This window comes from Hippopotamus amphibius, chromosome 5 (genome assembly GCF_030028045.1).
Source record: "Hippopotamus amphibius kiboko isolate mHipAmp2 chromosome 5, mHipAmp2.hap2, whole genome shotgun sequence".
NCBI lineage: Eukaryota > Metazoa > Chordata > Mammalia > Artiodactyla > Hippopotamidae > Hippopotamus > Hippopotamus amphibius.
In genome coordinates, this window is record NC_080190.1 from 75,895,496 (window position 1) to 75,921,164 (window position 25,669).

Sequence of the window (25,669 nt, forward strand, 5' to 3'; positions counted from 1 at the left end):
AATTTTCATTCTGGCCAATGCACTCGTTTATTAGCCAAAATGGAGTATGCAGGACCAGAGACAATAGCATAATATATTATTAGTACTTCCCTATAAATTAGACCATTTCTTCACTTAGATATGTTTATACAAATTAAAGTGGTATTTAGACACTCAGTTATGATAAGGTTGGCCCAGAATACAGAATGGAGGCAAAGCAATTATGTCATATAATTGAGACAACATTTAAGAGGTACCCTGTTTATAGATTTGTGTACTGTTCTGAGTTCTGAACTAGAAATTTCAGGGCAGCATATATAGCGTTACAACATAAGTAGATAACTACATTCATAGAGAATGTATAGATTAGCTGTTGTTTTTTATTTGTAAGAAATATAAATATGTCTTTCTCAGTACTGGGAAAATAGAAGGGGTATAGGTAAAACATTAAGTGTGTGCTATTCACCCATTCTCAGAGTGGAGAGTACTGGAGAGTACCTATGTTTATATTCAGTAGCAATTGTGGTGACTTCACCTGTGTTTTCCATGGCTTATATTTCAAAGTCATAGGTGGAAATAATTTAAAAGCAATTGACCATCTTTGTTAATGAAGGAGAAAAGACCCTTCTGAGATCCTGAAGTAACTGTTGTCCTTTGGAAAACATATCCTGGAGATGTATTTTTCTAGCAAGGCAAATGGTTTTAACTCCAGATGTTATCCAATTATTCTTCAAAGTAAATGTCAAGAACATCTGGTAGCTAGAAGGCGTATGTATAAAAATATGCACCTCATCACATGCCTAGTCTTAGTAGCATTAGTGTGCAAAGAGAATCGTGAAATCTAGACTTAAATTTCTTAAAGGAGCTTCTCAGTGATTTTACTATACATTGGCAGAGATAGGTATCATAATTACAAGAAAACTTAGAACTACTTCATGTTTGTAAGATAGCTATTGAGCTTTTTTCTCCTATTACCATAAATATGTTATTTCTGTTAATGTAATTTCTGTAGTATTTTTAGGTTGATATTTTAAACAACTATCACTGTAAAGGCTAAACACACAGGCATGGATAATGGGAGAAAAACTAGGTAAGAAATGCCTTAAGGGTCCTGGTTTTTGTTTATTTCCCTCAGACCTTTTCACTTGCCCTAACCTTATATGTCTATGCACTGTGCTGTGTATTTGCAAAACACAATATGTAACTTCTCAGAGTACTGTTATATTGAAACCTAGTGTAACACATGGAAGAGGGAGTGAATGAAGGTAAAAGGGAGGGGAAAAAAAGATATGATACAAAAATTGAGTGGAAACTGCTCCCCTGTACTTTTCTCATGTAAGAGTTAGAAAAGGATTTTTAATGACTTGGTTCATTAGGAACTAATGGACGATATTTTCTTTTTTGCAGAAGTCCACAGAAGGAAGATAGGATACCAATGGCAGATGAGTACTATGAATACAAGCATATAAAAGCCAAACTGAGACTATTAGAGGTCCTCATAAGCAAGCAAGATGTGGCCAAAACTATTTGAAGTTCAGGAAATGCTTGTGATCACTTTCACCCAAGATAAGTCAAGTTTACTTTCCTCTGCCGTTCCTGCTAAGTAGCTATGACGACTGAAAATCGAAGCACTTTAGTGGTAGTATTAGCTGTTTTTAAGAATGGATGGCACATGTAATTATAAATGAGTAGAAGGGATTAAAATGGGGGGAAATACAACGAGTAACAATATAGTTGGAAAATAAAATTCAGCCTTCTCCATGGAGAAAACACACAGTTGGTATAATTATTTCAGAAAACATCTACTGTTTTATCAAATCTAAATAACACAAAGCATCCACCTGTTAAATGGGCCACTGGTTACAGAAAGTCTACTTAGTGTCCAAAGATTGCTTATATTGACATATGGAAAGAGCATGATTTTAAAAAAATCAATAAGAGGAAGAAAAACTCTTCATTTTATGTAGGAAGGAATACAGCTAGTAAGAATGTAATTCATTTGGAACTTCTAATCGATTTTTAAGTGATTAAAAAAAAATCTACTACCTTGTCCCTTAAGTCTGCTAGGCTTTCAAGCACCCTAAAATATACTAGAATGTGTCACTGCTAATTTTTTATTTCTATATAAAAATAGCACATTATTTTATCTGTTACTTAAAATTTTACATTTCTGATTACCAAAGTTCATTCTAATAGCATGTACTTTGTGAATTATCTTTGTCTATAACTGACAGATGTTTATATTAAAATAAAATATTGTAATAAAATTTGAAAATAGGTATTTTGGATAGATGTGTCTGTAGTATATAATCTAATGTGATCATAGGTATGATTCTAATCTTTTTGTTTACTATAAGATTATATAACTATTTTTCCATTGGGAATGTGTGTTTTTTTTCTTTAATGTTCCAAGGTCTGTACTTTGTAAAGTCAAAAAATTTTCCCATGAACTATCGTTGTTCCTCATTCTGTATAAAATGAAAGGTTTAGAAATTGTTTGCTATGACACATTGGAAAAGCCAGAATATTTTGTTTGCTTCATCAACTTCAGTGTATGTTGTTTTGTACTAAACCACATGTTTATTACTTTTGCTTTTGTAAAAATAAGTAATAGGTCCTCATTTTCTCTTGTACCAGCCATGTCTGTATTTCTGTTTTCTGTAATGTTGAAGCATGATGTTGAACAAATTCACATTTTCATATAGTTTGGAGGGGAAGAATATTGACTTATTTCCAAAGCAGACTATTTCAGAGGCCTATTGTTTTCTCTGTATTTACTTGATATTTTATAACTTTTATGAATCAGAATAATGTCCTTCATAAACTTGTTTAATTAAAGTCATCTACTTGTAACAGGACAGATACACAACTATTTGAGGTTTACAAACTACATCTTTGATAAGGGAAATGGTTCCATGACATGTATACAATTGCTATTAAAATGTAATTCTATATATTCTATAAGATTGTAAATATTTTATACAACAATACAAATAAAATATTTTTCTATTATATTTATTATGTTGAAACACAGTAGTTGTTTCCTGTTAGCTAATATAAATAACATAAATAACACTGTCAAACAACAAGTTGGAAGTGCTGACAATTAAGTGCTGACAATTCTAGGCTTCAAGATTTAACTCATGCTGCAATTACACCCTTTCATGCGGTTTGGAGTTATCCCAATACTTGTTCAGTAGATTAAAATGAGTGCATATTTAAACACCATTTATAAGCCATTATTTTGTATTTTGCTACAGCAGTTTATATAATTGTTTGGTTATGTTTGGCATAAAGGAAAAATAAAAACATTGCAGCATCTAGGCAAGAGAGTGTCAGAAGGACAACTTAGGATATTTCATCATTGAAAGTAGTGGGAAGGGTAGGGAATAGGGAACACTAAAACAGCTCAGAATGAAATTTGATAAGTGGCAGTTTGCTTTTGGTGATAGCGGCATGTGCATGCTTCAGTGGAAAACATCTGGTGATGAAAATGGACAACAGAGGATCAGTGCTCCTAAAGGGAAGAAAAGGGACTAAGAATAAGAAAAGTGGGCATTAACGTCCAACACTAATATTACAGGTTTTGCAGCTGGGATCTTTCTTTGCATTTGCAGTAGATAAACTCATGAGCTGATGACCAGTGATTTCTGCCACGGTGCCTAGAGAAAGATCCACAGGGTCAGTGTAAATGATTTCTAAAATGACATCCTGGGCATGGTGGTAAACCAGCATCCCATCTTCTTCTCTGCAGGTCAAAAATTTATTATCCTTGGAATTTAGTTGAGGAAGGCGCTGCTTACAAAATTCATCTCCTGGTGATCCCACCGGGGCAATAACAAGAATCACATAATGATAAGCAGTGTACATACAGTAGAAGTCCCCAAAGTATAAGTTAGTATTGGGGTTAAAAAGTTTTTCTGCTGCAATCTCAAACCTGTATCTTCCATAAGGTGAATCCTGGGGTGGCTTCCCAGTATTGAATTCAGTGCTGCAGCTGAAGAAGATGCCTTCTAATTTTCCACTGATAGGAGAGCCATGGCTACCACTGTTATCCTTGACAGAAGGCTGCATAGCATTCCCATGATGTTCTCTGCAAGAGAAAATAAAAGGTCAATGCTTGGTACAATAGTTGTAAAGCTACTGATTCATAGACTTTAATGCTGATAGGCCTAAAAGTCAACTGTCTACTATTAAAAGCCTGTCCACTATTAAAAGCCATCCATCCTACCATCAGATCAAGGAGAATGCATCTTTTGACATTATCTATAGATGGCTAAATTCTAGCTTTGAGCCCAAGATAAGGATGCTCTGCTACAAACCTTGGAGGTCTTTAACAATAAATTTCCTGACCAGGAAAACCAAAGTGGAATTAGAAATCTTATGTCTGAAACCACATCCATTATCTGCCTACTGGGTTTTAGAAGTGGCTTGGTGAAGAGAAAACTGAACTAACAATACTGGTTAAATATGCTGAATGTTTCTTTAAAATATGCCAGAATTTAGACCTAAAATGAATGTTGTCCATGTGGTACAAAATCATTTTATTTTTTTGCTTTAGTTTTTTTTCACCCAGACACAGTTTACAAATCAGGTCCTCTCGCTTGCATTCTGCTTAGAATAAAGCCGTTTATCTCCCTTTACCCCACTCTCAGATCTGCTCTCTACCCTTCTCACCTTCCACTGTGGGCTGGGACTCTAACATCTAGTTCTTCCTGTTCCTTGGTCCCTTCAATTTTACTTATGCCAATGGGAGGCATAGAAGATTAAACAGAAAGATATCCCATGCTCTTGGATTGGAAGAATTAATATTGTTAAAATGGCCATACTACCCAGAGCCATCTACAGATATAACATGATTCCTATCAAATTACCCATGACATTTTTCACAGAACTAGAATAATCCTAAAATTTATATGGAACCATAAAAGACCCAGAATTGTGAAAGCAGTCCTGAGGAAAAAGAACAAAGCTGGAGGTATAACCCTGCCAGACTTCAGTCAATACTACAAAGCTACAGTAATCAAAACAGCATGGTATTGGCAAAAAAACAGACATATGGGTCAATGAAACAGTATAGAGAGCCCAGAAATAAACTCACGCACGTACAGTCAAACTTTGACAGAAGCAAAACTGTATATAATGGAGAAAGGACAGTCTCTTTGGCAAGTGGTGTTGGGAAAGCTGGACAGCCTCATTTAAATCAATGAAGATAGAACACTCCCCCACACCATACACAAAAATAAATGCACAATGGCTTGAAGACATAAATAGAAGACAGGACACCATAAAACTCCTAGAAGAGAACATAGGCAAAACATTCTCTGACATAAGTTGTACCAATGCTTTCTTAGGTCAGTCTCCCAAGGCAACAGAAATAAAAGCAAAAATAAACAAATGGCACCTAATCAAGCACAACAAAGGAAACCAAAAACAAAATGAAAAGACAGCTTACAGACTGAGAGAAAATATTTCCGAATGATGCGATCGACAAGGGCTTAATTTCAAAAATATACAAACAGTGCATACAACACAATAACAAAAAACAAACAACCCAATCAAAAAATAGGCAGCATGCCTAAATAGACATTTCTCCCAAGAAGACATACAGATGGCCAATAGGAACGTGAAAAGATGCTCAGTATTGCTAATTATCAGAGAAATGCAAATGAAAACTACAACGAGGTATCACCTCACACTGGTCAGAATGGCCGTCATCAAAAAGCCTATAAACAATAAATGCTGGAAAGGGTGTGGTGAAAAGGAAACCCTCCTACACTGTTGGTGGGAATGTAAACTGATGCAGCCACTATAGAAAAACAGTACGGAGGTTCCTTAAAAAACTAAAAATATAGAGTTACCATATGATCCAGCAATCCCATTCCTGGTCATATACCTGGAAAAGGTGAATACTCTAATTCAAACAGATACATGGACCCAGTGTTCACAGCAGCACTATTAACAATAGCCAAGACATGGAAGCAACCTAAATTTCCATCAACAGATGAATGGATAAAGATGACGTGGTATATATATATATATAATGGCATACTACTCAGGTATAAAAAAAGAAGTAATGCCATTTGCAGCAACATGCATGGACCTAGAGATTATCATACTAAGTAAATTAAGTTAGAGAAAGACAAACACCATATGATATTACTTATATGCGGAATCTAAAATATGATACATATGAACTTACAAAACAGGAACAGACTCACAGACAGAGAAAACAAACTTATGGTTATCAAAGGGGAAAGGGGAGGGGATAAATTAGGAGTTCAGGATTAGTAGATATAATCTACTATATATAAAACAGATAAACAACAAGGTCCTACTGTATAGCACAGGCAACTATATTCAATATTTTGTAATAACCTATCATGGAAAAGAATATGAAAAAGTATGTGTATATATATATATAAAGTGTTATATATATATAACTGAATTACTTTGCTGTGTACCAGAAGCTAACTATATTTCAATAAAAAGGTAGCATCAATTGTATAACACATTATCTTGTGTAACACTAAGACAGAAAAAATCCTGCCAATTACAGTGTTATCCAATACTTCCTCATTTTTTACATTAAAAAGAATCTCAAGTATAGTAATAAAAGAGTTTACATAAAAAAAGAGCTTATGGGTAAGTGAGGTATGCCCAGGATCTGCCTCTGACTTTGGAACAGCAATGGATCTCAAATTCTAGTGCCTGAGGTCTGCATGGGGAGCAGATTAAAACTGCAGATTCAAGACTAAACCAAAAGACTGCCACAGATGAGAGGAGACTAAGCAGACATGATAAATAAATGCTGTAGGATATCCTGGATTGGTCCTCATAGTTTTACTCTTAGTTTGTTCTTCCTTCCTTCTTGATGTCCCCAAATTTCTTTCTTAACACTTTTCTTTGTGTTTTGAAAACTTCTTTTAGTCATTCTTTTAGGGTAGTTAGACTCGTGATAAATTCCCTTAGTTTTCCTTCATCTGAGAATGTCTTGATTTTCGTTTTTTCTTAATGGATATTTTCCCTGGATACAACTTTCTGGGTTAACAGTTCTCTTTTAGAACTTGGAAATATTGTGCCACTTCTTCCTGGCCTATAGAGTTGCTGCTGCTGATGTCATTCAAATTGCTTTTCCCCTATAGATAAGGTCTCTTTTTTCTTTGACTATTTTCAGGACTTTTTTCTATGTCTTCAATTTTTAGGCATTCATAAAGTGTCTTGGCATGGATTTCTTCCGGTTTATCTTGTTTGAGGTTGACTTAAATTCTTAAATCTTTAAGTTTATATCATTTGCCAAATTTGGGAACATATGAACATTTATTTCTTTGAATACCTTTCCAGTTCCACCCTTTTTCTCCTTTCCTTTTCTATTCTGATGAAACCAATATTAGCTGTAGTCCCACATATCCATGAGGCTCTGCTCAATTTTTTTCAGTCAGTTTTCTCTCTGTTATTCAGTTTGGGTAATTTCTGTTGTTCTATCTTCAAATTCACTGATTCTTTCCTTTGTCTTCTTGATTTTGTTGTTGAGCCTATCCACTGAGTTGTTTTGTTTTGTTTTATTTTTCACTTCATTTAGTGTTTTTCAGTTCAAAAAATTTTCATTTGGTTCTTTATATTTTTTATTTCTTTGTTGTTTCTGTTTTAATTTGTTTCATGTGTGTTTGTAATTGCTTGTTGAAAAACTTTTGTGGTGGCTATTTGAAAATCCTTGTCAGATACTTCCAAGATTTGCGTTACCTTGGTGTTGCTATCTGTTGATCATCTTTTCTCATTCAAGTTAAGATTTTCCTGCTTCCTGGTATAATGAGTAGATTTCATTTATATCCTGTACATTTGGGGTATTGTGTTACGAGACTTTAAGTTTCTTATTTTAGTAAGTCTCTTCTGAAGTGTGGGGATGTCACTTCATTGCTGTCATGGGATGAAAGTCCAAGTTCTCCAGTCAGCCTCAATGACATAGGACAAGGGGTGTGACTACTGGGTGGAAGTGAAAGTTTAGGCTCCCACAGGCTGCTGCTAACACAGTCTAATTGGGAGAGGTAGGGGGTCTCATTACTGTTTCCTATGTGGCCTTCACTCACACTGCAGGGGCTAACCTTATTATTATCCCTTGGCTGTGGTGAAAAGTCCTGGTTTCCACTAGGCCTCCTCTGACACCACTCCAGCGGGGAGGGTGACAGGCATCTCACTGCCACTGGCATGGGGTGTAAGTGCAGGCTCCCCATTCAGCCTTCTCTGACATTACTGCAACAAGGGATGGAGGAGGAGGGGAGGGTGACTCCTTATGTTGGGAGATGGAAGTCTAGGTTTCCTACCTGGCCTTGGCTGGTGGTGTGGAAAAACAATTTTTTTCCATGGCGTTTGGCTGGAGTAGGACAGTTATTGTCTAAGAAGTTTCTGTCTTCAAGGCTTTCCTGATCATTTGGGCAAACAGAGCAGCCCTTCTGGGCAGATATTTTTTTGTCTGTGCCCACTGATGTTTGTGAGCTGATGGCTTCTCTAGCAGCTAGTCCAGAATATGAGAGCTAAGAAGAAAATCCATCACTGTATTGTTCCTTGAGTCCCAAGGTCCCTAACTGGTTTACTTTCTTCTCTCCACCTTTCAGAATCTTCTTATGTTCCGTTATATATAAACAATGCCCAGGGTTTTTAGCTGTACTTAGTGGGAGGAATAGGGAGAAGTATGTCTACACCATCTTGTCCTGAATCAAAAATTCTTACCCTTGTTACATTCTCATTAACAAAACCCAATTATTAATATGATATGTATCCTACAGGCATCTAGAAGTGGCAATTATATGAAATAATAACAGCAGAAAACATATAAACAGGAACTTAGGCTAGGAGAAATGTCTATCAGTGACAGACATCAACTCTGAGAATATACAATCTAGCACCAAACTGTAATGGAATTTCTATATGTGTCTACCAATCTCAATGGATTCCTGAAGAGAAAACTTTCAGATACAGAAACATGTTTTAAGGACTGTTAGGCTACCTAGTGAGCTTGAAGGAGTAAGAGAGAAAGTAGTGTTTTGATCTGGGGTAAGGTAAAGCAATACTCATTTAGGAATTCATTTCTAGAGGGAGAGATCAAAATGAGTTCATTCATATGGATTGAGTCAGAATTTATCTATGGCTTTTTCATAATTCATAATGACTTGGAAAGTGTGTCAGGTAAGTAAAAGGTTCCTTTCTATTCAAGCATTTTGTGAATAACAAGATGACATTTTAAATGAATTCTGATGAAGAAAGTGTGCCCTGATTAGAGCACATTTACATAAAAAGAAAATCAAGATCCACTGATGCTAATGTGGCTTCAGTTAACATAGCTTTTAAAAAAAAGCCATGTTGAAAACCTGTACCCATTCCTTGGCAAGTATATTTTTTATGTATATATACTGCAGCACATGTATATATACTACATCAAAATATAACTTACATGAGTTTTACAACTATCACAGAAAAGCCAACAAAGGTAAATTTCCTCGTTAGTAAATACATCTTTTATACTAGTGTATTGGAATCAATCATACAATATATACAATAATTTTTTTCCATTTCCCATGCTCCCAGTCTTTATCTTTTTTCTTCTTGTAAGAATTTTTGAAAACAGATGGAGCAAATTCTAGAGTATCTAAGGACCTGAAAACAGAAGGTCCCACCCAAAGGACAAAGAAAAACCAGAGAAATTGTGACCTCCAGTGGCCACCTAAAATAGACACTGGCAATATTCTGGGAATCTAAACCTAGTACCAAAGATGTGTTTGTTTATTCTATTGATGTATTTATTGTTAAAGAAAATAACAACAATGGATCTTTTTAATTTCTAATTTTATGCTTAACAAATATAAAAAAACCCCCCTTTTTTTGGTCATATATGGTCATTCGCAGTCAACAACTGACAAGTATAATAATTTGTGTTCTGTCTCTCAGTTCATATTCTCTAAATTAAGTGAATGGCATCTACTATGAATTATATAGACTCAAGGGTAAATAATTTACCAGCAAAGAGAATTATGGACTAAACTCTGTGTTTATAGGATATTCAAACCTAAGGCAGGAATAGTTTTCATGATCAAAATATATGATATTGCAAAGTACTTAATTTGAAGAACACACATGCCTAAATTCACCTCTCTTTTTCCGCAGCTTGGAGCTTATTTAGATTTGGAACCAGCATCTTGATTTAAGAAAAACTAGAGAGTTATGAAACAAACCAAAACAACAACAGAACTTGCTAAATTTTTTTCATATGCAATCTCATCAAGATACTTTAAAAAAGTGAGACCAAAGCTTTAAAAATGTCAAAGTATGAGAATTACTGTGAAAAAGTTTTACAACCTGTACAGCACTTCCAATTTAAAAGCTTTAGTCTCACTTTAAAACATGCATTTGCCTATTTACTCTCTTGAAATTTTCTTCTACAAATATGAAAGGGCTGTAAGTATTAAAACTACTTGTGACATGGAATTCTTTTGAACTCTTGAAAACTGCTTTCAAGGACAAACACAGGATATCTTAGAAATACTACTGAACACTAGAATTCAAAAGTAAACAAAGGAGATGAATAATTAACCCAAGATAATGGTTGAGAGATTTCTATGTAGGCAGAAGCCAGAAAATCCCACCTGGTTCACCATATTTCATGAAACAGTCACCCTTTAATTCTCTCATTTTCAATGACCGACAGGAAGAGGAGAAAATTTAGAAGTTGGTATGAGACAGAAGGTACTGAGTGATAGGGCATTAGAGGAGGAGTGTGTATCTGTACATGGCATGCTCATCAATCTTCACACTGGAGGTTTAAGATCTCCCACTCAAATACATAGGAAATGGTATTACAAGTGATCATGTAAAGGAATCTAAGTGAAGTGGAAAAAAAATCCCATGATCTGATTTTTTCTAGAAACTTAATTATTCTGGGAAATGAAAGTCAGAGTATAATTAACTACTTTGTTAAGAAAACTAATATTGCTATTTCACAAAAGCAGACTCAAGGGCCTAGAATTTGGAATGGCACTTAGTAAAGCAAATCAGTATATATATTTTTCAATTCTTACCGAATATAGTCAAAATATTCTTTGTGCTGGTTACGATAAAAAACAGAAAATTTAAGCATCCGTCCTGCAATCACTTCGGCCTTCTCCAACAGTTGTGTTAGATGAACTTTTGAATAGTCTGAAAACAACAAAAAGCAGTCTGTTATTAAAAATATATTATCAAAAGTATCAACTACATGTTTAATAAATTGTAGATTATTAAAATTCACTTTTAGGAAATTCATCTTAGTGAATAGGAAACTGCACTTAAAAAAGAGAACATTATTTTTGTGTGGCACATTTTTTCATAGTTTAATTGGCGGTTTAATTTTTTCTTAACAATGCATTAAATGGTGGATCTTATCCTCAATGACATCTTAGGAAGAAATATAGTACCAGAGAGGTACAATTTTCCTTGCTCTTATACACTGAGATCCTTAGCTATCAAGAATGTTGCAATTCTTAGCAACTTCCTCATAGAATAAACAAAAAGGGTTGAAATAAAATCACGACTTAGAATTAAAACTTCATCCATTCTACATATCCACATGGGAAGTTTTATAGTGAGTTTGAAATTAAGAAGAAAACAGAAGATATTGAGATAAAGCAGTAGCTAAGCAAGTCCTGAGTCTGAAATAAATCTAGTGTGAGGCTATGGGAAAAAAATAGCTGATTTATCTGAAGGATGCCTTAGCTGGGGGAAGTTGCTAAGCAACCTGCAATAGGTGAGGCAAATTGTTTTTAAGACTTTTTCTACAAGCTTCTGGAGGAAACAATCATCTAGACAAAGAAGAAACAAAGCCCTATTCTAAGAGACAGAAAGAGTGGATGACAGACATATTCAGGTAGAAGTATCTTTGTGTCCCTTCACCACCTATTTAGGCGCTCAATAAATATTTGTTTCTTGATTGAATGAATAAACAAATAGACAAATGCATAAGACAAATACATAACATTTACAACCCAGTGGACTGTTAAGGTACAGTTCAAGATCAAAGGGGATGGGCTTTCTACATCAAATATCTCAATGCCAAATGGCTATGAGGTACTTTCTAATGAAGCAAAGCCACACACACACACACACACACACACACACACACACACACACACACTCTCCCTCTCTCTCTCTCTCTCTCTCTCTCTCTCTCTCTCACAAGACACTTTAGAGACAGATTATCAGCATTCAAGTGAAAAATCCAGTAACATTTCTGCTAGGTAAAGTCACTGCAATCTGCCTCCATTCCCTTAAATTAGAGAATGATGTTCCTGGCTTTTTTCTTTCAAGACTGTGAAAATAAGATATGGAAAAAAAAGAGGAAGAAAAAAGCGCTCTTTCTCTCTCTCTCAAAATGAATCTCAAAATATGCTGAGTATATTTTCATACTGCATCAGTTTTTATTTGCAAAGCCTTTACTTTGAAAAATCAAACTGTGCATGTAGCACAGAAGTAATTTAATGCCATTACCCAGTTTTTACTGAGAACCTGCACTCCCTCTAATCAATTTGTTCTGTCACACAATGCTACTGGCAATGCAGGAATGACCAATACAATACATATCCCTTCATAATTATAAAAAAGAAAATATTTTCTATAATTTGCTTTCCAGGAACTATTAAATAAGTTTTTTTTTCTGTATTTGTATCCAGTTCTCTCACCTGCTGTGCAGAATTCTATAATTTCACTCCATTCAGACACAACATAATCACCATCAACTTGTTTTGAGGCAGTCTGCACTGCTACTGTATACTCAGTTCTTGGGCTCAAAAACCAGTGTCCACGGACAGTCATAGGCAAGGGAACAGCTTTTGCCACCAGTTTTGTTGGAACATCCTAAGAAAGGAAGAAAGAAAAGTAGGAAGGAAGGGAGGGAGGAAGGAAATGAATTAATTTAGCAGTATAACTTGAATCAATTGTGAACAATGTGGAGGAACTTATTAAATTCCTGGATGATGATACAAATTTCCTTTTTAAAGATATTTAGCAATTACTATATTCAAGTCTCTTATTCTTTAGAAGTAAAAATTAAGGCCAAATTTGATCAAGAGACATGTCAAGATCATACAGCTAAGCTAATGACATAAATGAACCTGGATTCGTTTTCTTGATTTCCAGTATAATGTTCTCCTCTGTACACTCCTTAATATGCTCCTTAAAATGAAATATTCTAATACTAAATGATAAAACAACACAATCGAAAACAAACATGAAATCAAAATTCAATAGATTTAGTATTTTAAAATATTATATTTGTTTAATATATACTACCAAATAATTTTATTAGAGTAGCCCATTACTAAATATTTTATATGTGAAGAGAGAAAACATTTTTTAAATAAATATTCAGTTTTACATACAAATGAGGTTACAATTTGCTTTACTTGTAATCAAGTATGGAGCCTATGTGTCACACAAAAGTTTAGGTATTTTTAAACAATGATTAATAAGGTAATTAAACCTGCTAGTTGAGTATTCACTCTATTTCCAAAGATATGGTATCCTAGGTGTGGAATGAAGAAAGGGGGTAAAATCTTGACTCCTCACCATTTAATGCTAAATATTTCAAAGCTAATTCAAGAAGGCAAATGTCAGCAAAGAGAATATCCAACATGAGAAAGAATAATTAAAATTGGAACATGGGAAAATAATGACTTACCAATCTTGTTCTATCACACTTATCTGTATGTATAAGCCTTATTTACCATTAGTATGTATAATTACACGTAGTAAAATGCATAATTTCTAGAGAAGACAATTCTTTCAAAAGATGTGCCAAGTTAAAATTTAGTATCAATATTAAAATAAGATCAGTTTTCTTAGCAGTGAAAATACTAAAACATAAGAGAGAATTCTTAAGCCAGATAACTATTATCCTCTCTACAGCCACTTCTGAAGGGAGATACGTATCAGAAAAGATATGTGATAAGCAGACAGGTAAGAAAATAAATATCAGAAAATTGTTACATGTCTAAAATACCTAAAGGTTGATTTTTTTTCTCAAACCATAAAATAAAATTGAATACATAAAGCAATTTTAACCTCTTAAGTATTTTAACAAATATCCTCAAATTATAAGCTGCCATCACATTCTCCTTTTGGCAGTTATAGGGAAAAATGTGTGCTTCAATGGAAAGCTGAATTGTCTATAGCACACCCTTCTGGCTCTCTTCTTCTAATTTTGTGGAATCTATTTTATAACTCTGGAATTTGTAGACAACTGGTAATGATTCAGTTATTCTTGTCTAAATACATGCAAATGAATTTCAGCCAGTGGAAGCACCCCACCCCTCTGCCCTTGCTCTCCTCAGCCTGCACCAGTTTTGCCTCCACTTATACATTTATTTCAATATCCTGATCCATAAAAATGTTTGTTTCTGGGTCATCCTTTGAACTGGTTGTGATACCTCATCAGTTACCCCATTAATGTGTTAAATAAAATGTTTAACACATGTTCATTTTTATGTCTGTATGACAGTCAAGATTTTACCTTTTCAGGGAAAAACATGTATTTTACCCATATATTTGGCATTTCATTTTCTTACAAAATTTCTTGGAGGAATAGAGCTTTTAAATGACATATAATTTTTATTCTTACCAATGTCAAATACATCATATAAGTAATTAATAGACTATTATTCCTTCTTTCAAAATGTCCTCATAAAGTTTTAAGATACAAATGAATATAAGGATGCATTAGGATTTTACCTTGTGTTTAAATTTATTGGAGTTCTTGTTCTCTTTCTTATTGAGGTCAATGAAATAGTGTGTAATACGGTCCTTTGATTTTGCATCCATTTCCCATGAAATCTTGAATGAGTCACATGTAATGTTGCTTATTTTGATGTTATGTGGTACGGGAAGTTCTTCCATCTCTGCTATGCCACTGTCTTGTGATTTGTTCCCTGCAAGAAAACAATGCACAGATACTTTCCAACTAATGGATTTTTTTCTAGTTTGCAAGACCATTAGCTGTTTATCTGTTTCTAATTACTAAATTTGACATTTCATTTTGTTCATGAAATAATAAGTGTTAATGATAGTAACACTATCATCACAAGACCATATTACCAACAAAAAGAAATTTAGTCCTTATCAACTCTACATTTTTAATTTCCTTTTCCAATTTCTGCTTCCACAGAAATAAAAACAAGAACATTGATGATCCATCTTTCTAACTTATGAAAGATTGGCCTTACATGGTAGGTTCTGCTGAAAGGCCCTAAGTGACCGTTTTTCTTACATGACCAATATATTCTGCTCTAAAGTAATACTAGGTGTTTTAAGCCAAATGAAATCATAAATGCTGATAATGAAACAGTCTAGTCAAAGGGAATGTTTCTTTAAAAAATATCTATGTGGTATCAGTGACAGTCTATAAAAATTGCTCCTCCTTTCTGCTTTTGGAAATTCATACATAGAAATAGCATGTAATGTTTATGCTACATACACAACTAATATCACAGACCATTCTTGTAACAGTTACTATGTCAAGGATTACTCTAGGACTCTTTTTACCTGTTGTATCTTCATAAATTTAATTTTGAAAGCTAAAACAATAGATATTGTTAAAAGAGAATAAATAACTGCCATGTTGATTCATATTAAAATCTTGAAGAACTTATCTCACATCTGGTTACTTTATAGACTATGTCCTACATTTCCAATTAGAGAAAATGTTATTACTTTGGCTAATATTATAGAGCAGAATATGATTGATAATAGGACAAAAAGAGAAAATATAGACTTGCCAAATTTGTTTCATATGTAGGAAAGACATACTGAGTGAAATTTTACTCCAGATCTCCTTCCTATGTTCCCTTCCCCCAAGTAAACATAAAATTCAATGCCCCAGAAAAGAAAAAAAATGTAATTGTTTTTCATATGATAAACATCACAGGTCATAAATCAGCTACATAACTTGTTCCTTAACAGAATAAACCAGATCTTGATCAACCAAAACTGAAAGGAGCAACAATGAATGTCACCTTGTAGAAACATCTTCCACTTTCAGATTAGCTTGTGCTCTCTGCCCCCACACTCCCATCTCAATTATTGATATAAAACTTTTGATAATTCCCAGTCTTTATTAAATCATTCACCTATGTTGTATCATCCCAAGCTGGGCTGTGACCAGAGGAACCCAATGACAATCAAAGACTAATTTCAAAATAACTAAAGTTCTTTATTGTCATTTTTTGAACAATACTTTAAAAAGTCCTTCTTTCTTCTCTCATGTACTCCTTTGTACCCTAGTTTCCCCAGATTCCCACTCCATAAAACTCCCAGAAAAATTACTCCCTCACCCTTTTTTTTCCTCCCTACCTGGCCTCATAGAATCCCCAAATTGTTTCCTGCTAATGCCTTTCAAAAGTTAAGTGAAGGGAAGAAACAAAGTGGAATCTTTTTAATGGCCATGGGAAAGGGAAAGGCAATAAATATACAAATAGTAATTTCTGTTCTTTATAAAAGCTCACATTTTAACCTATTATTCTGACTGCAGTTATCTTCAAAATATAAGTAACATTAAATGAAAAACTTCCTGGACAACCAGGGATTTCTGTACAAATCATATGCATTATGAGGGGGAATCAAGATGGCTGAGTAGAACATGGAGCTCACCTCCTTCCACAAACACATCTAAAACACATCTATATGTGGAACAGTTTGCACAGAATATCTACTGAATGCTAGCAGAAGACCTCAGCCTTCCAGAAGGGCAAGAAAACCTCCACATAACTGGGTAGGACAAAAGAAAAAAGAAAAAAGAGAGAGAGAGGGAGAGAGAGAAAAGAATCGGGACAGGACCTGCACCCCAGGGAGGGAGCTATGAAGGAGGAAAGGTTCCTACGCCCTGGGAAGTCCCCTCACTGGTGGGGAGATCAGCTTGGACAGAGGGGGAGCTTCGGAGCCTCAAAGGAGAGTGGAAGGCAAAACAGAGTGACCAACAGATAGTTGGTATTGCCACCCTGTGCTCCCTAGCCTGAGATGTTCATCCACTGGTATGGGCAGGGCTGTGTGCTGAAGCTCAGGCTTCAGAGGTCAGACCCAGGGAAAGGACCAGGGTTGCCTGTGGAGAGACAGCCTGAAAAGGCTGGATTGTGGCAACTGAGGGCATACTCGGAAGAACCTGGGTCCACCAGAGAGGCAAGGTGCCATTATTGGGGGGTGAAAGAGAAGAGGAGTGAGACTGCCATAGGAGCTTCTTTCCCTGCATGAATGCTCTCAGGCAACAGGACACCACCTATATGAGCTTTGGGGGCAGGCATGAGCTGTCGATGTCATTGTGGGTTCCAGAGGTGGACACAGGCCACTGCCAAAACTAGGGGACCCGCGAGCAGACAGCAATTGCTGCTGCCACTGTCAAGTGGATGTGTGGGCCACTGCTATAGCTAGGAGACCTCGGAGCAGAAGCCAGTCACTGTCCCTGCTGTCTGGGGAGCATGCACAGTGGCGAGCAGGCATCAGTTGCTGCCCTTGCTGTCCCGGGAGTGCATGGGCCACTGCCGCCACTGGGAGAACCAGGAGCAGGTGCCAATTGCTGGCCCTGCTGTCCTGGGGGCATGTGGGCCACCATTGCCACTGGGAGACCTGTGGGCGGGGGCTGATCACCGCACCTGCTGTACCAGGGGAGCGCACATGGGCCACTGCAACTGCACACCCCATAGCAAGCACACTGATGCAGAAAGCATCCAAATTAAAAGCAGCTCTTCAATTCTGGACAAGATGGTGGAGTAGAAGGACTTGAGCTCACCTCCTCTTATGGAAACACCAAAATCACAACTAACTGCTGAACGACCATCAACAAAAAAGACTGGAACCTACCAAAAAAATTTTTTTTACATCTGAAGACAAAGAAGAAGCCAAAACAAAACATTAGAAGGGGGGCTTTTGCAATATAATCAAATCCCATACCCTCTGGACGGGAGACCCACAAACTGGAAAACAATTATATCACAGAGGTTCTCCCACAGGAGTGATAGTTCTGAGCCCCAAGTCAGGCTCCAGAGCCTGAGGGTATGGCATCAGAAGGTGGAGCCCCCAGAGCATTTGGCTTTCAAGGCCAGTGGGGTTTGAGTGCAGGAGTTCCACAGGACTGGGGGAAACAGGAGGGGGCACACAAGGTTTCACATACACTGGGACCCAGAATAAAGCCGTGACTCCACAGGAGCCTGGGCTAGATCTACCTGCGGGTTATGGAGGATCTTCTGGGGAGGCATGGGTTGGCTGTGGCACACTGTGGGGGCAAAGGGACTGGAGGCAGAGGCCCCATAAAATATTGATTGGGATGAGCTCTCCTTGAGACTGCCACTTTGGCAGCAAGACCTGGCCCCACCCAACAGCCTGTAGGCTCCAGTGCTGGGATGCCGCAAGCCAAACAACCTGAAGAGGGGGAACACAGCCCACCCATCAGCAGACAGACTACCTAACGTTGTACTGAGCTCATAACAACTTCTAAACACACCCCTTCACATGGCCCTGCCCACCAGAGGGACAAGACCCAGTTCCACACATCAGTCTCTCCAGCCAGGAAACCTTCTTCACAAGCCCTTGGACCAAATTCACCCACAAGGGTACAGACACCAGAAGTATGAGAAACTACGATCCTGCAGCCTGTGGAAAGAAGACCTAAAACACAGAAAGTAAGACAAAATGAGATGACAGAGGAATATATTCCAGATGAAGGAACAAGATAAAAAACCCAGAAGAACAAATAAGTAAAGCAGAGTTAGGCAATCTACCCCAAAAAGAATTCAGAGTAAAGATGATCCTCAAGATCTTAGAAAAAGAATGGAGGCACAGATTGAGAAGATACAAGAAATGTTTAATGAATCCTAGAAGATTTAAAAGAACAAACAAACACAGATGAACAATACAATAACTGAAATGAAAAATACACTAGAAGGAATCAGTAGTGGAATAAATGAGGCAGAAGAACAGGTCAGTGAGATGGAAGACAGAGTGGAGGAAATTACTGCCATGGAACAGAATAAAGAAAAAAGAAGGTGAGGGGATGGAAAAAGGTATTCCGTGCAAATGGAAATCAAAGAAAGCTGGAGTAGCAATACTCGTATCAGACAAAATAGACTTTAAAATAAAGAATGTTACAAGAGACAAGGAAGGACACTATATAATGATCAAGGGATCAATCCAAGAAGATAATACAATTGTAAATATACATGCACCCAACATAGGAGCACTTCAATATATAAAGCAAATGCTAACAGCTATAAAAGAGGAAATCGACAGTAACACAATAATAGTGGGGGACTTTAATACCCCACTTACAACAATGGACAGATCACCCAAACAGAAAATTAACAAGGAAACACAAGCCTTAAATTACACATTAGACCAGATAAACTTAATTGATATTTTAGGACATTCCATCCAAAAGCAGCAGAATACACTTTCTTCTCAAGTGCACACAGAATATTCTCCAGGATAGATAACATCTTGGGTCACAAATCAAGGCTCAATAAGTTTAAAAAATTGAAATCATTTCAAGCATCTTTTCTGGCCACAACACTATGAGAGTAGAAATCAATTACAGAAAAAAAAAAGTAAAAAACACAAACACCTGAAGACTAAACAATACGCTACTAAACAACAAAATGGATTACTGAAGAAATCAAACAGGAAATAAAAAAATACCTAGAGACAAATGACAATGAAAACACAATGATACCAACCCATGTGACACACCAAAAGCAGTACTAAAAGGGAAGTTTATAGCAATACAATCTTACTTCAAAAAATAAGAAAAATCTTAGATCAATGACTAAAAGCTGGTTCTTTGAGAAGATAAACAAAATTGAGAAACCTTTAGCTAGACTCATCAAGAAAAAAAGGGAGAGGACTCAAATCAATAAAATTAGAATAGAAAAAGGAGAAGTTACAACAGACACCACAGAAATACAAAGGATGATAAGAGACTACTACACGCAACTATACACCAATAAAATGGACAACCTAGAACAAATGGACACATTTTTAGAAACATACAACCTTCCAAAACTAAGCCAGGAAGAAATAGAAAATAGGAACAGACCAATCACAAGTACTGAAACTGAAACTGTGATTAATAATCTTCCAACAAATGAAAGTCCAGGACCAGATGGCTTCACAGGCAAATTCTATCAAACATTTAGAGAAGAGTCAACACCTACCTTCTGAAATTGTTCCAAAAAATTGCAGAGGAAGGAACACTCCCAAGCTCATTCTATGAGGTCACCATCACCCTGATACCAAAACTAGACAAAGATACCACAAAAAAGAAAATTACAGGCCAATATCATTGATGAACACAGACACAAAAATCCACAATGAAATACTAGCAAACCTAATCCAACAACACAGTAAAAGGATCACACACCATGATCAAGTGGGATGTATCCCAGGGATGCATGTATTTTTCAATATCCACAAATCAATCAGTGTGATACACCACATCAACAAATTGAAGAATAAAAACCACACGATTATCTCAATAGATGCAGAGAAAACTTTTGACAAAGTTCAACACCCACTTATGATAAAAACTCTCCAGAAAGTGGGCATAGAGGGAACCTACCTCAACATAATAAAGGCCATATACAACAAACCCAGAGCAAACATCATTGTCAATGGTGAAAAACTGAAATCATTTCCTTTAAGATTAGAAATGAGACAAGGATGTGCACTGTTGCCACTTTTATTCAACTTAGTTTTGGAAGTTCTAGCTATGGCAATCAGAGAAGAAAAAGAAATAAAAGGAATCCAAATGGGAAAAGAGGAAGTAAAACTGTCACTATTTGCAGATGGCATGATACTATACATAAAAAATCCTAAAGATGCTACCAGAAAACTGCTAGAGCTCATCAATGGATTTGGTAAAGTTGCAGAATACAAAATTAATACACAGAAATTTCTAATATTCCTATAAAACTAACAATGAAGAATCAGAAAGAGAAATCAAGAAAACAATTCCATTTACCATGACATCAAAAAGAATAAAATACCTAGGGATAAACCTATGTAAGGAGGCAAAAAGACCTGTACTCAGAAAACTGTAAGATACGGATGAAAGAAACTGAAGATGACACAAACAGATGGAAAGATATACCATGTTACTGGACTGGAAGAATCAATATCATGAAAATGACTATACTACCCAGAGTGATCTACAGATTCAATGCAATCCCTATCAAATTACCAATGGCATTTTTCACAAAACTAGAACAAACATTTTTACAAGTTGTAGAGAAACACAAAAGACCCTGAACAGCCAAAGCAGTCTTGAGAAAGAAAAACTGAGCTGCAGGAATCAGGCACGCTGACTTCAGAGTATACTACAAAGCTACAGTCATCAAAACAGTATGGTTGGGACTTCCCTGAAGGCACAGTGGTTAAGAATACACAGACTTAGAATACAAACTTATGGTTACCAAAGGAGAAAGGTTGTTGGGAGGGATAAATAAGGAGGCTGCAATTAACATTTACACAATAGTATATATAAAATAGATAATCAACAAGGACCTACTGTATAGCACAGGGAAGTCTACTCAATATTCTGTAATAACCTATATGGACAAAGAATCTGAAAAACAATTGATATATGTATATGTATAACTGAATCACTTAGCTCTACATCTGAAACTAACATAACATTGTAAATCAACCATACTCCAATATAAAATAAAAATTAAAAAAAGAAATCAAATGCATTACAACTGTCCACATAATTTCAAAACAACAGAGTGAAAAAACTTTAAGGAAAAAAACCCTGCTATTTTGCATTTGATCCAATTTAATGAAAATACAGCTTCAATATATTGACAGTATCTAAAATACTCTATTTTGCCATTTAAACTTCCAGTATTGTTAACCTTATTCAACCTTAAACTTACAAATAATTATTTTCTAGAATATAATATTTTGTTTTATATGGTTTCTCTTCTACTTGTTAAAACCTGATTAAAATTTTGTTACCTTTATTGAAAAGTGGAAACTTTTGTTCCTATCATATTTTGTCATTCAGAACAATATAAAGCTCAAACCTATAAAGGATATGCTATATCAAGAACCCTCATTTTCAAGCTACTTATCATAATCCCAGTTATTAACAAACCTACTAGATTAGACTTTCTGCAGCTTTCTTACTTGGGAAGAGCAAGTTAAGAATTTAAGTTAATAACTCCTACCAGTTTACATGTAACTTGCTTCATACTCATGCTGTGTGAATCAATTTTTAACTGAGATTTTGAGATAAGTGACAGAAGTCAATGATTCTATCTTTAAAATCGGTGAAACAGGACTTCCTAGGTGGTGCAGTGGTTAAGAATCCACTTGCCAATGCAGGGGACATGGGTTTGAGCCCTGCTCTAGGAAGACTCCACGTGCTGCGGAGCAACTAAGTCCGTGAGCCACAACTATTGAAGCCTACACGCCTAGAGCTCATGCTCCGCAACAAGAGAAGTCACTACAATGAAGATCCCGTGCACCACAATGAAGAGTAGCCCCCGCTCTCAGCAACTAGAGAAAGCCTGTGTGCAGCAACAAAGACCCAACATAGCCAATAAATGAAATAAATTTATTAAAAAAAACCAAAACGGTGAAACAACAGTGATCCACATGACATTAATATTCAATAACCAGCCAATACTATCTTAGATCTATATGATCAAATGTATGTCCAAATGCAGCTTCCCTTTGCTAGTAAGACTTCATCTTAAAGGTAATTCTAGTTACATTTCTCTACTTTACATGCCAAATAATTCTAATAACTCTGGCAATACTGCTTACTAGTAATAATGGATGCAGAACAAATAAGTGGCACTTTCCATTCACCCAAAATATGAAAATTGCTTTTTCAGAACATTTCAAAATCACTTTTTAAAAAAGTAATTTATTTATTGGCTGCATTGGGTCTTTGTGGCTGCTCATGGGCTTTCTCTAGTTGAGGCAAGCAGGGGCTACTCTTCATTGTGGTGCACAGGCTTCTCATTGCGGTGGCTTCTCTTGTGGAGCATGGGCTCTAGGCATGTGGGCTTCAGTAGTTGTGGCACATGGGTTCAACAGTTGTGGCTCGCAGGCTCTAGAGTGCAGGCTCAGTAGTTGTGGCACACGGGCTTAGCTGCTATGTGGCATATGCGATCTCCCAAACCAGGGATCGAGCCCGTGTCCCCTGCACTGGCAGGCAGATTCTTAACCACTGCACCACCAGGGAAGTCCCAAAAATCACTTTTCTAATAACAGCAATTATTAAAATACAAACTGAAAACATAGCCAAATTATACTGATATATTTTATGTTTCTCTCACAGAACTTAAGTTGCCTTGCAAAAAAAGATCAGATATTAAAAAAACAGATTTATTGAAATATAATTCACATACCATACAGCCATTCAAAGTGTACAATTCAATGGCTTTTAGTAGATTCAGAGTTGTGCATCCATCCCCACAATCAATCACAGAAAAAAAAATTTTTTTTAAACAGCAGAAGAAATCCCACACACCTTAGTTTTTATTCCTCAATCCCAACCTCTTCATGTCCCCTCTTTCCTCAGCTACTAATCAATTTCCTGTCTCTGGATTTACCTTTACTGGGTATTTCACTTAAACAGTATCATATAATACGTGGTCCTTTGTGACTGGCTTCTTTCACTTAGCATAATTTCTTCAGGGTTCATCCATGTTGTATAAAGACTATTTCTTCTTTATTGCTGAATAATATTTCATTATATGGATATACCAGCTTTTGTTTATTTAGTTGTCAGCTGATGGACATTTGATTTGTTTCTACTTTTTTTGGCTATTATATATAGTGCTACTATGAACATTAATGTACAAGGTTTTGTGTAAACATGTTTTCTCTTGAGTGTATGCCTAGGAGTTAAACTTTTGGTTCATGTAGTAACTTTATGTTTAACTTGCTAAGGAACTGCCAAACTGTTTTTCAAAGTGGCTACACCACTTTTCATTCCCACCAGCAGTGTATGTGGGTTCCAATTTCTCCACATCCTCATCCACAATTCTTACTCTCTATCTTGTACTTTTGGTGTCATATCTAAGAGACCGTTGCCTAATTCAAGATCACGAAGATTTACACCTAAATTTTCTTCTAAGAACTTTATAGTTTTAATACTACCATTTATGTTTTGGATCCATACTTAGTTAATTTTTATACATGGTATGCAGTAAGGGTTCAGGTTCATTCTTTTTCATGTGGATATGCAATTGTCCCCATACTGTTTATTTAAAAAGAGTATGTTTTCCTCATTTAATTGCCTTGGCACCCTTGTCAAAAACCAATTGGTTACTGTATGATTTATTTCTAGACTCTCAATTCTATTCCATTACCGCATAGTCTTGATTACTGTAGTAGCACTGTAGTATATTTTGAAATTGAGAAGTATGAGTCCTCTAATTTTGTTCATTTTCAAGATTATTTTGGCTATTCTGTGTCCCTTGACTTTGCACATGAATTTTAGGATCAACTTGTCAATTTCTGAAACTAAGTCAGGTGAAACTCTAATAGAGGTTGAGTTGAACATATGGATCAATTTGAGTGATATTATCATCTTAATGATATTATCTTCTAATCCATAAAGATGAAATATCTTGCCATTTATTTAGGTCTTCTTTAGTTTATTTCAACATGATCAGATCTTAAATGCCTTAAAAGCAAAAGCATTTAATGAGGAAATAAATTTACATTATCAATGAAAAGATCACTGTAAATTCATTCCTTGTTAACAGTCTTTCTATTACATAAGTTAACAAGCATACATCAAGTTTAGAAAAGAATATAATGAATCCCCATGTACGTATTACCCAGCTACAACAATTATTAACATTTTGCCAGTTTTGTTTCCTATTTACCACCTATTTATTCATCTTTTAATTTTTTGATGGGATTTTAAAATATAATTTCAGATTTACAGAAAAGTTGCAAGAACAGTTCTAAGTAGTCTCACATCTTTCCTAAAGATTCTCCAATTATTCCATCTTAGACCCTCCATTCTCCTCTTTTCTCATTCTTCAAGTTTCCCTGGAGCTTCCCTTCTCTTTCCACTTGCTCTAGGAATGGACTTTGGATAGGAGTTTGCAAAACAGTTGCACTGATTTTTTTTTTTTAACTTAGAGATAATCTGAAGGTTATACTTAAAGTTATTCTTTAACTCAAAGTTATTCTGAAGGTGTGGAATTTAGGTCACTTACATATTTTTGTTGTTGTTAATCTCTATATAATATCTGGGCTGGGAGATTCAGATTCAGCTATTTAGAAATCAGATTCATTCACTTATAATTTTTATCTTGTGTTAAGCTGAATCACTGTTGGAAAGAATTTTTTGTATTTTTAATTTTAGTAAAACTTCCTCAAAGGAAGATTTTAAAGCGAAATCTTTACCATGGATGATTTTTTTTGCTATATTTTTTAGCAGGTGGTTGAACTAAGTGGCTTCTCACATTGACTTTGACAAATTATTCAGATTTGTAAAGTTGGTTGAGGATGCTTATCATTCTGCTACTTAATTATGTATCCCTTCATATTTCTTTTTTTACTTATTACAACTTTTATTAAGTACCAATTAGTTACATATCAAGAACATGCAACAGAAGAGGTGCAAAGATGTATAAACTAGCTATTGCCTCAAGAATATAAA

General features: G+C 35.6%; 2 protein-coding genes across 8 annotated transcripts in view; one reads left to right on the forward strand and one right to left on the reverse strand.

Annotated features, from left to right (window-relative positions):
• Window positions 1-2,997, forward strand: part of FAM13C (family with sequence similarity 13 member C) — a 122,261-nt gene extending 119,264 nt beyond the window's left edge. For all 6 annotated transcript variants that reach the window (XM_057735872.1, XM_057735871.1, XM_057735865.1 and 3 more), the window contains one exon: window positions 1,387-2,997. In XM_057735872.1, coding sequence (XP_057591855.1) covers window positions 1,387-1,510 — 124 coding nt within the window. In that variant the 3' untranslated portion in view covers window positions 1,511-2,997. The remainder of the gene's footprint in view (window positions 1-1,386) is intronic.
• PHYHIPL (phytanoyl-CoA 2-hydroxylase interacting protein like) overlaps window positions 2,979-25,669 on the reverse strand; it is a 90,325-nt gene continuing 67,634 nt past the window's right edge. The window contains exons 2-5 of one of the 2 annotated variants that reach the window (XM_057735873.1): window positions 14,731-14,927; window positions 12,684-12,858; window positions 11,049-11,166; window positions 2,979-4,072 (exon numbers count right to left, since the gene is read on the reverse strand). In XM_057735873.1, the coding sequence (XP_057591856.1) occupies window positions 3,538-4,072; window positions 11,049-11,166; window positions 12,684-12,858; window positions 14,731-14,927 (1,025 nt within the window). In that variant the 3' untranslated portion in view covers window positions 2,979-3,537. The remainder of the gene's footprint in view (window positions 4,073-11,048; window positions 11,167-12,683; window positions 12,859-14,730; window positions 14,928-25,669) is intronic. The other variant, XM_057735874.1, reaches the window with a different exon arrangement.